General features: G+C 44.9%; 1 protein-coding gene and 1 long non-coding RNA gene across 6 annotated transcripts in view; one reads left to right on the forward strand and one right to left on the reverse strand.

Annotated features, from left to right (window-relative positions):
• Positions 1 to 15,665, reverse strand: part of AUTS2 (activator of transcription and developmental regulator AUTS2) — a 685,027-nt gene that overhangs the window by 228,562 nt on the left and 440,800 nt on the right. For all 5 annotated transcript variants that reach the window (XM_079955418.1, XM_079955419.1, XM_079955417.1 and 2 more), the window contains one exon: positions 214 to 243. In XM_079955418.1, coding sequence (XP_079811544.1) covers positions 214 to 243 — 30 coding nt within the window. The remainder of the gene's footprint in view (positions 1 to 213; positions 244 to 15,665) is intronic.
• LOC307203586 lies at positions 7,740 to 14,814 on the forward strand. The gene is made up of 3 exons (XR_013833308.1): positions 7,740 to 7,842; positions 10,579 to 10,722; positions 14,300 to 14,814. It is a non-coding gene; the product is annotated as an uncharacterized lncRNA (long non-coding RNA).

Genomic DNA, 15,665 nt, shown 5'->3' on the forward strand with positions numbered 1-15,665 from the left:
AGGGTTCCAAATATTGTGTTTTCTGGAAATAATCAACATGGAAATAAGTAAGGAAACACTGGGAAGGCAGGATGAAGGGACATCTGAATGCAGCCATAAGGTGTAGACCACATCAAAATGTGCTTCCTCATTAGCTAGAGAGAAGATGGAAACAGATCCTGAAACACATCAGAAACAACACATCAGGAGCATGCATTGGAAGTCTGTCTTTACCTTTTCTTCTTGATCACTATCGCTGTCACACTGTAATAGAAAGGAAAAGGAAAACATTAGGGTTGTGGGTTTTTTTATAAAAAGAAGAAGAAGAAGAATGCACAAAAAATTGTATGTTAATTCCAAGGTCTAGAGAGTTCTGAAAATACATACGAAGCTTTTCCACAGGGCTGAAAAAAGTATCTGGGCCCACGCATTGCACAGACCATGAAAAATGGGCTAGAAAATAACAACAATTCTAGGAAGTGGCTGCCATATTGCGGCAAGTATGAGACTCCAGCCATGCCATAGGGACAAAGGAAGCTATCTTATACCACACTGCACTCTTAATCCATCCAGACAAATGTTGTTTACATCAGGGATGGGGAACCTGTAGCCACCGAGATGTTGTTGAATTCCATCTTCCACCAGCACTGACCATTGGCAATGCTGACTGTGGCTGGTGGGGGCTGGTGTTCAACAACATGGAGGGAGCACACATTCCCCACCCTTAGTCTACACTGACTGTGGTTCAGACTTCCCCAGCCCTGCCTGCAGATGCCAGGGATTGAACCAGGAAACTACTGCTTGCAATGCACGTTTTCTGCTACTGAGCTAGGGTCCGTCAAAGAGCTATACCGGTCGCATCATGTTGGTGTATCATTTCATTCCCATTTACGTGTTTGTGCATTGAGCGTAGTAGGCTTACTTGGGGAAAAAGAGCATCTCTCGCTCTCTCTTCTGCCACCTGCCCATCCCACAACTCATTACATCTCACTGTGAAACTAATCAACACCATCTGAATTTTCCAGGACAATGTTTTCCTGCACTGCGGTGATGCTGCAGAGAGTGCGCTAGCAGCAATGCAATCCCCGGGAACCATCATTTCCATTGCCAATGTATTAAACTTCCCTGCCTCTTCTGACAGTCCAGTTCTAATTTCAAGGTCCACTTAATTCCTCCATCAAATCATTACCGCTATACCCAGCAGCACCTTGTCTCTAGAGCTAAGCATATGGTGAAAGACCGAGACTGACTGATATCCATTATGGAAGCAGTACAGGTGCCAAGCCGATTAAAAAAAAAAAGGAGGAGAGCAAAAGAGGAGAGAATATCCAGCCTCTCGTCTTGCCTGTTGACTGACAGCTTCATGGCTTCGCCAAGCCATAGGGGTTTGCCAAGGAAAGTCCAACCAGGCTACAGCTCACATGGCTCAGTGTGAAAACAAGTTCCATTTGTGGCAGTAAATTCCCACACTGACCCAAGGACTTTGCCGGTTCTCTCAGCGTGATCGGGCCATCCAATTTACAGCTCAGTCCTCCAGAGCCTGCCATGCCAGTGCCTGGCAGAGATGAACGATGGTCAGAAAAGACCCTCCAGCTCATAAATTATGCAGAGGCAATAAACACACTCGGCAAACAGCTCCGAATGTTCACCCGGCCAGGCTCCTGGAGGAAACGCTGGGAGCCCTGAACACACAGCCAGGCATCTCTGGAAAAAAAGTGTTGATAAGAATGAGGAGGCACAATGAGACAGAGAAAACCCACAGCTGTGAAGAGTCACTTCACTCCAACAGCAAGGCTATATATGGGCACAGTTACATAAGGGATAAAAGGATCTGCCCATTTTGATTCTCTTGGTTTCTCATTTCCCCTAATCATAAAGTCACCTCTCCATATTTCTGCAGCAATTTGAGTGTTGCTTTTGTTTAAATCCTCCTAAGAATTCATCAGTGTTTTGATGCAAATTTCTCCAAATAAGCCCATTTTTGTATGCACATTTCTTAGTAATGTGCTTTTTTGGGAGGGAAAGATGTTTACCTTAATATATGCATTGTTGCAACATTGTTTTGTTGGAGAACTGCATCACACAATTCAGAGAAGTCAAAATTTCAAAGGATGGTTGTGTTTTGCTTTGTTTGTTAATCCCACGTCCCAGGGAATGGGGAACAGGGTTCACCTCAAATTTCTCAGCATCAATCCTTTTTTTTTCAGGGTGTACTCAAGGGTACACAGTACCGGCACTTTTGTTTTTTGTTGTCAAAATGTGTGACACTTACTGTAACAAACTTCATGATGAGTACCAGCACCTACTTTTCTAGAAAAAAATAACTGCTCAGCATCCTTAGCAGACTATAGTTCCCAGAATTCTTAGGAGGAAACTTTGACTTTTTAAAGAGGCCCACAACTCTGCAGCAACAGAAAACTAAGTTTGACTCATCATCTATAGGACAAGTCTTCAAATATTTATAGATGGCTACAAAAATCTGTATAGTTAAAGCTATGGTTTTCCCAGTAGTGATGTATGGAAGTGAGAGCTGGACCATAAAGAAGGCTGATCGCCAAAGAATTGATGCTTTTGAATTATGGTGCTGGAGGAGACTCTTGAGAATCCCATGGACTGCAAGAAGATTGAGTGCTTACTGGAAGGACAGATCCTGAAGCTGAAGCTCCAATACTTTGGCCACCGCATGAGAAGAGAAGACTCCCCGGAAAAGCCCCTGATGTTGGGAAAGATTGAGGGCCCAAGGAGAAGGAAACGACAGAGAACAAGATGGTTGGACAATGTTCTTGAAACTACCAACATGAATTTGATGAAACTGGGGGAGGCAGTGGAAGACAGGAGTGCCTGGCATGCTCTAGTCCATGGGGTCATGAAGAGTCAGACACAACTAAACGACTAAACAACAACAACAACAAAAATCGTATGACCTCTTAAGTCCTCTTCAGGAATTCCATATAAAAGAGGCTTGGGGGACCTTTTTCCAGCCTAAGTGTCACAGTCCCTTGTGGTAAATTTTCTGAGGGCCACATGCTAATATTGGGTAGGGTGAAAGGCAAAAGTAGGTGGACCAATGAATGGTACTCTCACAGCTTTCTGCAGTGGGCTCCATTCCAGCCATGTCCCCACCTGTATCTCTCCATCTTCCAAGCAGGGAAGCAAGATACCTTATTACAGCCACCAGCGGATGGACCAACTCTTTGAACCAGTTTAAGGCACATTCATGCATACCCTGAACAGATGCTGGCTTCCAACATTAAAGAGAAGTTAACATATAAGCCTACCCACAGTTTGGAGCAGAAGGTGACATTTACAGAGCGTAGCATTGTTGTTTTACAATGACACCAGGTGGGTGCATCGTTCAATGGCTATTGCAAGGGAAACAGAAAAAGAAAAAGAAAACGCACTTTCATATTTCAAATCCATTTATCATTGACACCTAAAACCTTCCGCAGCTCAGATCGGGAATTGTAATGCACCTCTCTCTCCCGCTCTAAGAAATCTGAAGGAACTGGAGGGGGAAGCCCCCCACAGACCTCATCTAATGCTCTCCTTGCTACTAACAATATTCTCAGTCATCTATCTGGCAATGACGAGCTGACAGCTTAGGAAAAGGGCAAAGATTAGATTTTAGCTGCACAATTAGATCGTTGCTTCTAAAGGGGGAAGCAGGGAATTACCTTACAGATGAAAACAGACGCAGGCAAGGAACACACCAGCATGAGTGGTGGAATGAATGGTCCTCCTTTGGGAAAGAGTCCTTTACAGCTTTGAGGCTTGCTAGCATATCAGCCTGGCTAGCCCATCTGACAAGGAGAACAGCCGAACCATTTCACCAGTGTTTTAGACCCCATATGCACCATACATTTAAAGCAGTCAGCATCATACCACATTAAACAGTCAAGACTTCCCCCAAAGAATCCTGGGTACTGTAATTTGTTAAGGGTGCTGAGAGTTGTTAGGAGACTCCCATGTCCCCTCAAGGGGTTACAATCCCCAGAGTGGATTAACAACAAATCACTCTTCTTAAGAAACTCTGGGAATTGTAGCACTGTGAAGAGAACAGGAGTCTCCTAACAGCTAACAGCAGTCTTAACCAAACTAAAGTTCCTAGAATGCTTTAGGGGGAAGCCATGGTGATTACAGTGGTATAATAGTGTTTCAAGTCTACAGTGCAAGTGTCGCAAAGCTGTGACTATATTAGCCAGTTTTGCCAAATATATACAGTCATACCTTGGTTTTCAAACAGCCTAGTTCTCAAATGTTTCCCAAATGATTGAAACCCAAAAGTGACTGTTCTGGTTTCAGAATGTTCTTTTGGAAGCCAAATGTCCAATGGGGCTTCTGCAGCTTCTGCAGGAGCTTCCTGCAGCCAATCAGAAGCCACACTTGGGTTATGGAAGGTGAACGGACTTCTGGAATGGATTCAATTCAACTTCCAAGGGACGACTGTAATTGAACTTAAGATGGGCAGGGAATGAGAAATTGAAAAACTAAAACTGACAGATTCACTCTTCCCTAGTCACTATTACCCCTGTCTGCATCTGCCTTTGGAGGATGCCTTGTTAAGATGTTTCATATGAGCTGCTAGAGTTGTCATACTTCAGGGTTCAGCTTCCCTCCCCAGACTCCAGCAGTTAAATCTCTTAGGGGTAGTGGAAAGGGATGGATGCGTTTCGTCCCTATTGCACATGCATCCACACAAAGCTAAGGCACGGTGCAGTCTGTGGCCTGCAGTTTCACAAACACTGAAGCTACAGAGATGTATTTTTGAACTGTCAGCCCAATTCCTGGGACAATTTTGCAAGAGCAAATACACTTCTAGCTTTTAAACCACTGGGAGAGGAGTACTTGCAGGCTGAATGAACGCAGAAGGGAGAGGAAAGACTGCAATATGAGATGTTGGAGAATTTGGATGAAAAAAAAGGCACAGGAGCAGAAATTGCAAAGTGTCAGGAGTTAAGGTTCCCAGCCTGATAACACAGTAAGCGTAGGTAATTAAAAAGGAGGATTTATTGCAAACACAAAGAGATAGCTCTGGATGGCTCTAACAAAGCCTCCGGTATCTTTACTCATGATGACCCTTCTGAAGACTCCTTCCAGCGTCGACAGAAGATATTGAACTTACGACCCTTACGTTTCTTGTTTTGCTTCCTGTCTAGCAGCCCTCCCATTTGCCGACCCTTTGGACTTATTGGATCAGCTCCAACCTCTTCCTGTTCCTATAGGCTGTCTCTGAGTCTGTCCGTGCCTTTTTGTCTTCCTGCGAGCTTTGGCTGTGTTCTAGCCTGCTCTCAGCTACTGCCTTATCAGTAGCTGAAAGCAGTCAGGAAGTCTGCAGCTGCTGGCTCTCCCCTGCCTGACTAACATCTAAGCCTCCCTGTTCCTGGCTGCTTTCTGAAGATGGCTGCAAACCTTTGCTAGGAGCTGGCTCATTCCTGACACAAAGGTTTATTTACCCCGTGTTGGCATAGGGTAGACATATGCTGAGCCAGTCAGTGTAGTGGGCAGGCAGCCCTGGACATCTAAGAGAATCTCAGGCCTGTTATTGCTCAATTTTGGGTAGCTGAATGCCACTTGTCCCTCTCTTACATCATGGATGTAAGCTCTGTATTATTTTATTAACACTATTGCTACAAGCCTGTCACGGCCTCCGGCTATAACAATAAACTTCTGAACTAGAACGATTTGTCCCATGTCAGGGATGGAAATAAATCCCAGGAATAAGATCAGTATTTGCTGCTGTTGTTGCTTTCAGTCCTCAAATGAGAAGTAACTGATTACTCCCCAACTCCCATCTGCATTGTGTTTCCTCTGTATTGAAATTAGTGGGATAGTAAAGGTAAAGGTAAAGGTACCCCTGCCCGTACGGGCCAGTCTTGACAGACTCTGGGGTTGGTGCGCCCATCTCACTCAAGAGGCCGGGGGCCAGCGCTGTCCGGAGACACTTCCGGGTCACGTGGCCAGCGTGACAAAGCTGCATCTGGCGAGCCAGCGCAGCACACGGAAACGCCGTTTACCTTCCCGCCAGTAAGCGGTCCCTATTTATCTACTTGCACCCGGGGGTGCTTTCGAACTGCTAGGTTGGCAGGCGCTGGGACCGAGCAGCGGGAGCGCACCCCGCTGCGGGGATTCGAACCGCCGACCTTTCGATTGGCAAGCCCTAGGCGCTGAGGCTTTTACCCACAGCGCCACCCGCATCATTTTAAAATAATGTAAAAGCAATACAGTGGTACCTCAGGTTAAGAACTTAATTCGTTCCGGAGGTCTGGTCTTAACCTGAAACTGCTCTTAACTTGAAGCACCACTTTAGCTAATGGGGCCTCCTGCTGCCGCTGCACCGCCGGAGCACGATTTTTGTTCTCATCCTGAAGCAAAGTTCTTAACCCGAGGTACTATTTCCGGGTTAGCAGAGTCTGTAACCTGAAGCGTCTGTAACCTGATGCGTCTGTAACCCGAGGTACCACTGTATAACTTACATGATGAATTATGTGAATTACTTAATTTTGCTGTAGTGGACAGTAAGGCGAAGTACGCCATTTAGGGCAGAAGAGAAATTGCAGTAGACAAGAAACTGTGATGCATGCAATGAATGCAGCATGAAATGGAAAATGATGCCTTCCCATATCCTTGGCAGTGGCAGAGCATGTGCCCGTGCTGCCCATGGCGGGTGCACTCCGGAGGGGGGCGGGGCACGGAGGGTTCCCTCCCAACTGCGGGATAGCCAATCGGGTACATAGAGCAGTGCGTGCACCCTGCAGCTGGGGCAGAGCAAGCCGCCCATGGGGGCAGAGTGAGCTGCCGATGGCAGACACTCAGCATGCCACCCACCCACGACTCCCAAGCCTCCCCCAGCTGTCAAAACAAAGGGGGAAGGGGGGAATGCTTCTGGCAAAGTGGCGCAGCTCCCCCGTTCCCCTGATGGCTCGGGGTAGGCTTGGAAGTCACAGGCAGGCAGCACACCAAATGTCATCTCCCTCAGCAAAGACACCAGGGGTGGTCCACCCCCACCGCACCCCCTTCCTCTGCCCCGATCCTTGGTAATGTGTTCTTGTGTGTAAGCCTTGGTATGAGAAGTGCATAGTGTTACCACAAACAGACACACACAAACAGATCAACAGTTGGTTTCAGAAGCAAATGGCATGTGTATCGTATTGACCTGAATGCAGACTACGGTTTTCTCCTCGAAACTGGCTTATAAGAAACCTATGTGTGGTCTTTATTTGGGGATGGCCTATATTTGGGTAATATGGTATGTTAGCTTTCATTTCCTCCTCCCATTTAGGGGTTCATACAATCCCCAAACAACTGAAGTGCCATATGCAACTTGTAAAACAGGGTTCCATTTACTCAAACATGTTCACATTCTCAAGTATTGTGTCTGCCTTTCATCCTTTGAGATATTTTGCCTCCTGCAAAAACCTCTCTGTTTTCTTTTTACAGGTAAATTAGAATAATCTTCTTCTCATAATGTGTTTTCCGTATTATCTTTTTAGATGCAAAAATGAGACAATTATCTGCGCGTATTTCTTTCCTTTATAGGGAGAGAGAGAGAAGAAACAACAGTCTCCAGGAGGCAGGAGTGGTTTAGACCAGGAAGGCTATATGTAATAATAATAATAATAATAATAATAATAATAATAAATTTTATTTATATCCTGTCCTCCCCAGCCGAAGCCGGGCTCAGGGCGGCTAACAACACTAAAGTAGTGCAACATTCTAAAAACATTATAAAAATTAATTAAAATCAAAATTGATGGCAAGGAAATCACATCTTCAGTGTCTCAGACAAAGACCAGAGCGGGGACAGAGTTACAGCAGGATCTACGCCATCCAGAATCAAACAACACAGAATAGTTATTCTTTGCGGTAGGAAAATATAACATGTCCCTGTTGTGCTCAGAGTGCCATTGTGATTATGTGAACAAAATGGCACACTACCCACTAAAGAAAAGTGAATCTGTCAATTTTAGTTTCTTCTTGTTTAGTTCTCCACATTTCAACATCAGTTTGCATTATATTAAAAAAATCCTTTTGAAATTTCATCAGCATTTGAGTGCGAATTTCTCTGAATATAAACATTTTAGTAGGCTAGGGTCGCCATATTTCAAAAAAGTGAAAATACGGACTGTTGAGCTTTTTGTTTTGTTTTGTTTTGTTTTTGTTGCCCAAAATTGTTGAGCTTTCTTCCCGAAATCTCAAAGGAAAAATAAAATGAGTTGAGCTATTTTTCATGAAATTAGCCAAAATCTACACTACTGGCATGGGCTGCCATACACCCAGATTTTCCTGGACATCTCAGGGATTTCTGCCCGGGCACTGTTTACAAGGACTGAATACCTACTATGTCTGGAAAATTATGGTATGCAATTTTGGCTAACATTTTTTTTTTGGGGGGGGGATGTGATATAATGCATTTTTGAAAGGGGTGGGAGTCAAGGGAGGAGAAGGGATAGTAAATTACCCAAGTGCAGGAACTAAAACCAGGGTTCGAAGTTAATGAGCTTGATGAACTAATTTTTAAAGTGGAATACAAAAAAGGGAGACGTGAGGAAGTCAGGAAAATAAGTTAATCAAAGAGGAGAGGGAAAAAAGAGGGATTTTTGTTTTTTCTTTGTTTTTTTTTCTTTTTCCTTTTGTTTTTATGTTAATTGTGAGAATTTTTTGTATTTTTGTATTTTTGTGTTTATGTATTCTCTTTTGTGTTTCGTTATTGTTTGCTTTATAATCTTTCTTATTGTTAATAAAATATCATTAAAATAAAAATAAAACCAGGGTTTGCCCCACTTAAGTCTTGAATCTTTGAGCGGAGGTGCAAATGCAGTGGAGCCAAATAAGTGGACAGGAGAGAAATGGTAATAGTCAAAGGCCCAATTGGTCCATCATCCTCTTTCCCACAACCCCAATGAGATGCCCACAAGCGGGACCTGTATGCAACAGTCTTCTCCTGCTATTGTCTTCCAGTAATTGATATTCAAAGATATGTTGCCTCTGATCCTGGAAGCATTTTATTTATTTATTTATTTATTTAATATACCACCTCTACCTTCCAAGGAGCTCCTCCTCCTCACTGCATCCCCACCCAGACCCTGTGAGGTAGGTTAGGCTAAGAGATTGTGACTGGCCCAAAGTCACCCAGGGACCTTCAGGGCTGAGTGGGGATTCAAACCTTGGTCTCCCAGATCAAAGTCCAACACTCTATATCCGTTACAACCCACTGGTCATTTCTCCCTCCATTACTATGCCTAATCCCCCTTTAAAGCAAATGGAGACCATGTACCATCACCTTAACTTATATTTCCTCCAGGGAGCTCAAGTTCTTAGCCTGACACTCTAACTACTACATGACATTGGTTTCATTATGGAGCAGAATGCAATAATTTTTGCTGGGACTTTGCACCAGATCAGACCAAATCTGAGATCCCAAATAGAGCCAATTTGGATAGACTTGGGATTTGGCTGGATACGGATGGAGCAGCTCTGCATCAACCTCACTCAGTTTGAGTCCATTTGGAGTGAACTGGGGCTGTCAAATAGGGGGTGGTCTCATGGTAGGTGAGGAGAATGAGATATATCTCCTTTCCTTCTCCCAACTGCATGTTTAACCAGGGTTTAAAACTCTGGGTAAACATACAGTCTGGAGGTGGGTGGAAGGGAAGGCATGTCTCCTTCTCCTTACCCCTTCCAACCCCATGACTTTGCAAGGCTTGGTTTGGGGCTTGGATCCATGTCAAGCTTGCCCCAGATTACCCCAGGTCAGATCTGGCCCTGAATATGATTTGAATTTGTGCATGTGTGTGTTAGGTAAAGGTAAAGGGACCCCTGACCATTAGGTCCAGTCACAGACGACTGGGGTTGCAGTGCTCATCTCGCTTTATTGGCCAAGGAGGCCGGCATACAGTTTCCAGGTCATGTGGCCAGCATGACTAAGCTGCTTCTGGCAAACCAGAGCAGTGCACAGAAACGTCATTTACCTTCCCACCAGAGAGGTACCTATTTATCTACTTGCACTTTGACTGCTTTTGAACTGCTAGGTTGGCAGGAGCTGGGACTGAGCAACGGGAGCTCACCCCGTCACGGGGATTCGAACCGGCAACCTTCTGATTGGCAAGCCATAGGATCTGTGATTTAACCCACAGCACCACCTGCGTCCCAATGCATGTGTATGTTATGTCCTTCCATATGTCTGTTCTGAATTTAGTGGTACTGGATGATACACTGGGGTGATAGATAAAAATGGATGCATGTAACGGGTTAAAATAACACATAGGCCCTTCTGCTTTTTTCTCCCACCCCAACCGTGTTGTGATCCGTAAGAAATCACCCTGAACATTTGCTTCTTTCTTCTCTGCCTGTGAAGCCAATTGCTTTGATTGCAGCGATACGAGATTGCCGGGATGACTTGCCCTTGCTTGCGAAGCAAATGGAACATGCTAATAGAACTTATCACATTACCCGATGCAGAAGTGCCATAGCTCATTACTTTAAGATAAAGGGATATCATTGCGGACGGGAAGCAGGATTGACTTTCGGAGGCCCGACTTGATGATGATTTAATCAACTGCTCTCTTTCACTTCTCATCTCTGCGCCTGTCGGTTTCGCAGGTGCCGTTAAATGAGACACTCAGAAAGGGAGCGCAGGGAGAGAAATTGCTGTCATTACTTCTCAAGAAAGAAAGTATGCAAATCCTCGACAGACAGATTGCGTTCATAATGGGCCCAGTAAAATACAAGGAGCACGCTTGACAGGTGAGGGCAAGTTATTTGTACGTCCTTAAAGGGAAGCAACTGTCCTCATTTAGAAATTGTGCTTGAGAAGGTGGGGGGAGAGGGAAATGGCAGGTGAAAACCAGGCATTGCAGATCAGAAGCTGGGAAGGGAGTCCTCTAATGCCAGGGTGGGGAAATCTCAGACGCAGGGGCCAAATACAGCCCTCCAGACCTCTTCATCTGGCTTCCATTGGCCCTGCTTCCAGTGTTTTTCCAGTGTTTTTCCAGCCATAACGTGTCCCAGAGTGCCTTGAGTGTGTGTAGAAACTAACCCATTAGCATCTGCTGATCTGTCCATTTTTGCCTCTGAGCCTTGCTCAGACTCCTGGTATGTGGACCCCAGAAGCTTGTCCGGAAGGGAATGCGGCCCTCAAGCTTAACAAATAACACTCCTCCTCCTCTAATACAACACCATGGTGTGGCAAGCATTACTGCTTGCTAATCACCCTTCTTTTATGCATTCCGGTCAACAATGAAAGTGGGAGATTTTTTGTCACAGCTCTTGCAAGGAGACTCTTGTCATCAACAGAGGTATACTGTCCAGATCAAGGGAAATAGTACGATCACTCGATGCTGCCTTAGTCAGACCACGCCTGGAATACTGTGTCCAATTCTGGGCACCACAATTTAAGAAAGGTGTTGACAAGCTGGAACATGTACAAAGGAGAGCGACCAAGATAATGAAGGGCCTGGAAACCAAGCCTTTTGAGGAATGGCTAAAGGAGTTGGGGATGTTTAGCCTGGGAAAGAGGAGATGGAGAGGAGGTAGGATTTTGTTGTTGTTTAGTCATCTAGTTGTGTTTGACTCTTCATAACCCCATGAATCAGAGCATTCCTGTCTTCCACTGCCTCCCGCAGTTTGGTCAAACTCATGCTGGTAGCTTCGAGAACACTGTCCAACCATCTCGTCCTCTGTCGTCCCCTTCTCCTTGTGCCCTCCATCTTTCCCAGCATCAGGGTCTTTTCCAGGGAGTCTTCTCTTCTCATGAGGTGGCCAAAGTATTGGAGCCTCAGCTTCACGATCTGTCCTTCCAGTGAGCACTCAGGGCTGATTTCCTTCAGAATGGAGAGGTTGGATCTTCTTGCAGTCTCCTCCAGCACCATAATTCAAAAGCATCAATTCTTTGGCGATCAGCTTCCTTTATGGTCCAGCCATCTTCAAACATCTAAAGGGTTGTCACATGGAAGATGGAGCAAACTTGTTTTCTCCTGCTCTGGAAAGTAGGCCTCGAACCAATGACTTCAAGTTACAAGAAAGGAGATTCTGACTAAACATACGGAAAAATTTTCTGACAGTAAGAGCTGTTCGACAGTGGAACAGTCTCCCTCCTTGGAGGTTTTAAAGCAGAGGTTTGATGGCCATCTATCATGGATGCTTTATCTGAGATTCCTGCATTGCAGGGAGTTGGACTAGATGACCCTTGGGGTCCCTTCCAAGATTCGAATATATATGCATAAAATAAGTTCATCCACATTTTAGTGTGAATCTGGTCTAATAAACATAGTTTATGGAGAACTGAACTTAGTATTGGGAAAATGAGAAATGGGGGGGGGGGACCAAAATTGACATTCATCCATCCTTATTAAACAGAGACAAGTCCAAGGAAAATAGGGACCGTCTCTGGTCAATGCAAATAGCTGGAACATATGCAAGAGGCACATATATTTTGCATTTAGGTATCAAAGGATGCATGAAGCCAGAACCTCTTTGAAATACAGCACACACACTTGTTCATTCGCTCTGTGGCAGTGGCAGCGGGTGGGGGGGGGGAGAAGGGAGAGATGTCAACCTGGCAATTGGTTTGTATGCATACTGCCTGTTTACATCTGTTAGATTTACAGTAATCCTTGCTTTCCCCGAGGTCTTGCATGGACAATTTAAATTATAAATCATCCCAAGAAGATAAAAGCTGCCATAAATAATAAAGAGTAAAATAGATCACAACTATGCCAGTAATGAATTATAAACCAGGAAGAAAGGGTGGGTAGAGGGAGGGAGAAGGGGAAATACATTTTATAAGATAGGGCTAGATGGAAGAGTTGTTTCCCTGTGTTATTACAATGAGACTGAGACAAATTTAATGGAAATGTGAAACCTGTCGGATATGGATGCCTAACATTCCATCCATGCCTATTCATATATCACTTTAGCTCAGTTATATGCTGGATGTTGCTGGACTACAACTCCCAGAATCCCTGACCATTGGCTGTGCTGGCTGGAGCTGATGGGATCTGGAGTCAAACAACATTTAGAAGACCACAGATGGATTAAACCACATCCCTGGTTTAAAAATGCCCAGGCTGTAAAGTACTATAGTTTTTGAAGGAAACCCCCACCCCAAAGAAGAATGCACTCCCTCGGGTTTTTATTGGGTTGTGTCCAACCAAAATCTACTCAAGAAAGACCCATCGAAATTAATGAACCTATGTTAGTCATGTCTATTAACTTCAATGCGACTACCACTGAGAAGGCCTAGCCCCATGGTTCTTATCTGGGAGACAGGTGCAGTTGGAAGGAACAAAGGAATCACAGAATCATAGAACTGTAGAGCTGAAAAGGACCCTGAGGATCTTCTAGTCAAGAACTTCATCATCTTGGGCACCCTCCTGTGCACATGTTCCAGCTTGTCAGTAGCATTCTTAAACTGTGGTGCCCAGATCTGGACACAGGACCTCAGGTGTGACCATGTCTGAATAGCGTGGTACTATTACTTCCCTAGGGATAGAGGTGGCGCTGTGGGTTAAACCACAGAGCCTAGGACTTGCCGATCAGAAGGTCGGCGGTTTGAATCCCCACAATGGGGTGAGCTCCCGTTGCTCGGTCCCAGCTTCTGCCAACCTAGCAGTTCGAAAGCACGTCAAAGTGCAAGTAGATAAATAGGTACCGCTCCGGCGGGAAGGTAAACGGCGTTTCCGTGCGCTGCTCTGGTTCGCCAGAAGCGGCTTAGTCATGCTGGCCACATGACCTGGAAACTGTACGCCGGCCTCCTTGGCCAATAAAGCGAGATGAGCGCCGCAACCCCAGAGTCGGTCACGACTGGACCTAATGGTCAGGGGTCCCTTTACCTTTACCTTATTACTTCCCTGGATTTGGACACTATACTTCTGTTGTTGCAGCCTAAAATAGCATTAGTGTTTTGTTTTTTATTTTAGGTTTTGATTTGTTTTGTTTTGCTGCTGCTGCTTCACAGTGTTGACTCCTGTTAAGCTTGTGGTCTACTAATATCCCTAGATCCTTTTCACATGTACCACTGGCAAGCCATGTGTTCCCCATCCTTTATTTGTGCATCTGATTATTCCTGCCTAGGTGCAGAACCTTACATCTGTCTCTATTGAAATTTGTGTTGTTTGTTGAAGTCCAGTTCTCCAACCTGTTAAGGTCATTTTGAATCCTGACTCTGTCTTCTGAGGTATTAACTACCTTTCCCAGTTTTGTGTCATCTGCAAATCTGATGGGCATCCCCACAATCCCTTCATCCAAGTCATTTATAAATTTGTTGAACAACACCAGGACCAGGACAGAACCCTGTGGCACCTTGCTTGCCACTTTTTTCCAGGACGATGAAGAACCATTGATGAGCACTATTTGGTTTTAACCAGTCAACCAGCTACAAACCACTTATCTCAAATCACTGAAATGCACCAATCCTACTGGTGGGGAAGGGAAAACACTCCAATTCCTGGATTTAAAACCTGAAACCCCCCTTGTCAAATCTTAATTTCTGGAGGACTAGATTTGAAGGTAAAACAGAGGAACAAGAAGACAACAGAATAGGGAAAATGAAGAAACCTGCCCTTTCTGAAATCTACAACACCCCTCTAAATTCAAGATATATGTGGGCCTGTTGCAGCATGCAATAGCAACACACAATATTCTCCCCTTATGATCATCCACAGGCTTCAGCATGCCTATGAGCAAATGGCAAAAGTCCCACATGAACTTCCCATCTACGTGGGGTTTGCAGCCATTCCTGCTAGACACAGCCTCTGGAAATGTAACCTCATGTCGCCAATGCAATAAGATTCAGAATCTGTACTGTACTGAATAAATCCCGCTGAAAGCTAAACACAATCACCCATTGCAAATAAATAATAATAATAATAATAATAATAATAATAATAATAATAATTTATTGCTTATACCCTGCCCATCTGGCTGGGTTTCCCCAGCCACTCTGGGTGGCTTCCAACAGGTGATTAAAAATACATTAAGACACCAATCATTAAAAACTTCCCTAAACAGGGCTGCCTTCAGATGTCTTCTAAACATCAGATAGTTGTTTATTTCTTTGACATCTGATGGGAGGGCGTTCCACAGGGCGGGCGCCACTACCGAGAAGGCCCTCTGCCTGGTTCCCTGTAACCTCACATCTCACAGTGAGGGAACCGCCAGAAGCCCTTGGTGCTGGACCTCAGTGTTCTGGTTGAACGATGGAGGTGGAGACGCTCCTTCAGGTATACTGGGCCGAGGCCATTTAGGACTTTAAAGGTCAGCACCAACACTTTGAATTGTGCTCAGAAACGTACTAGGAGCCAATGTAGGTCTTTCAAGACCAGTGTTATGTGGTCTCGGTGTCCGCATACATAAATACATACATACATACAACTGACCATGAAATGAAGGAAAACCACCCCACTTGAGGTGGCAGCGTTTGCTTATCTACATTGGGAACAAGTGTTTGAGTGTAGATCTATGTCAGGAATGGGTGTTGGGGGGCATCAAATCATGCCAGGCAAGTACAGACCTCAGGAGACTCCAGAGGGCTATTTCCTCCCTATGGGTGGGAGCAAAGGAGCCAACTCCTAGGGACCAAGTTCCCTTTGCCCCCTCCGATAAAATATTTCAGGCGGCTGCCCCATAAAAGTTGATGGACATTGCCATTAAAAATGGTATGCATGTTCCACGTCTTGTGACCAATTATG

Source organism: Podarcis cretensis (assembly GCF_951804945.1).
Source record: "Podarcis cretensis genome assembly, chromosome: 15".
Taxonomy (NCBI): domain Eukaryota; kingdom Metazoa; phylum Chordata; class Lepidosauria; order Squamata; family Lacertidae; genus Podarcis; species Podarcis cretensis.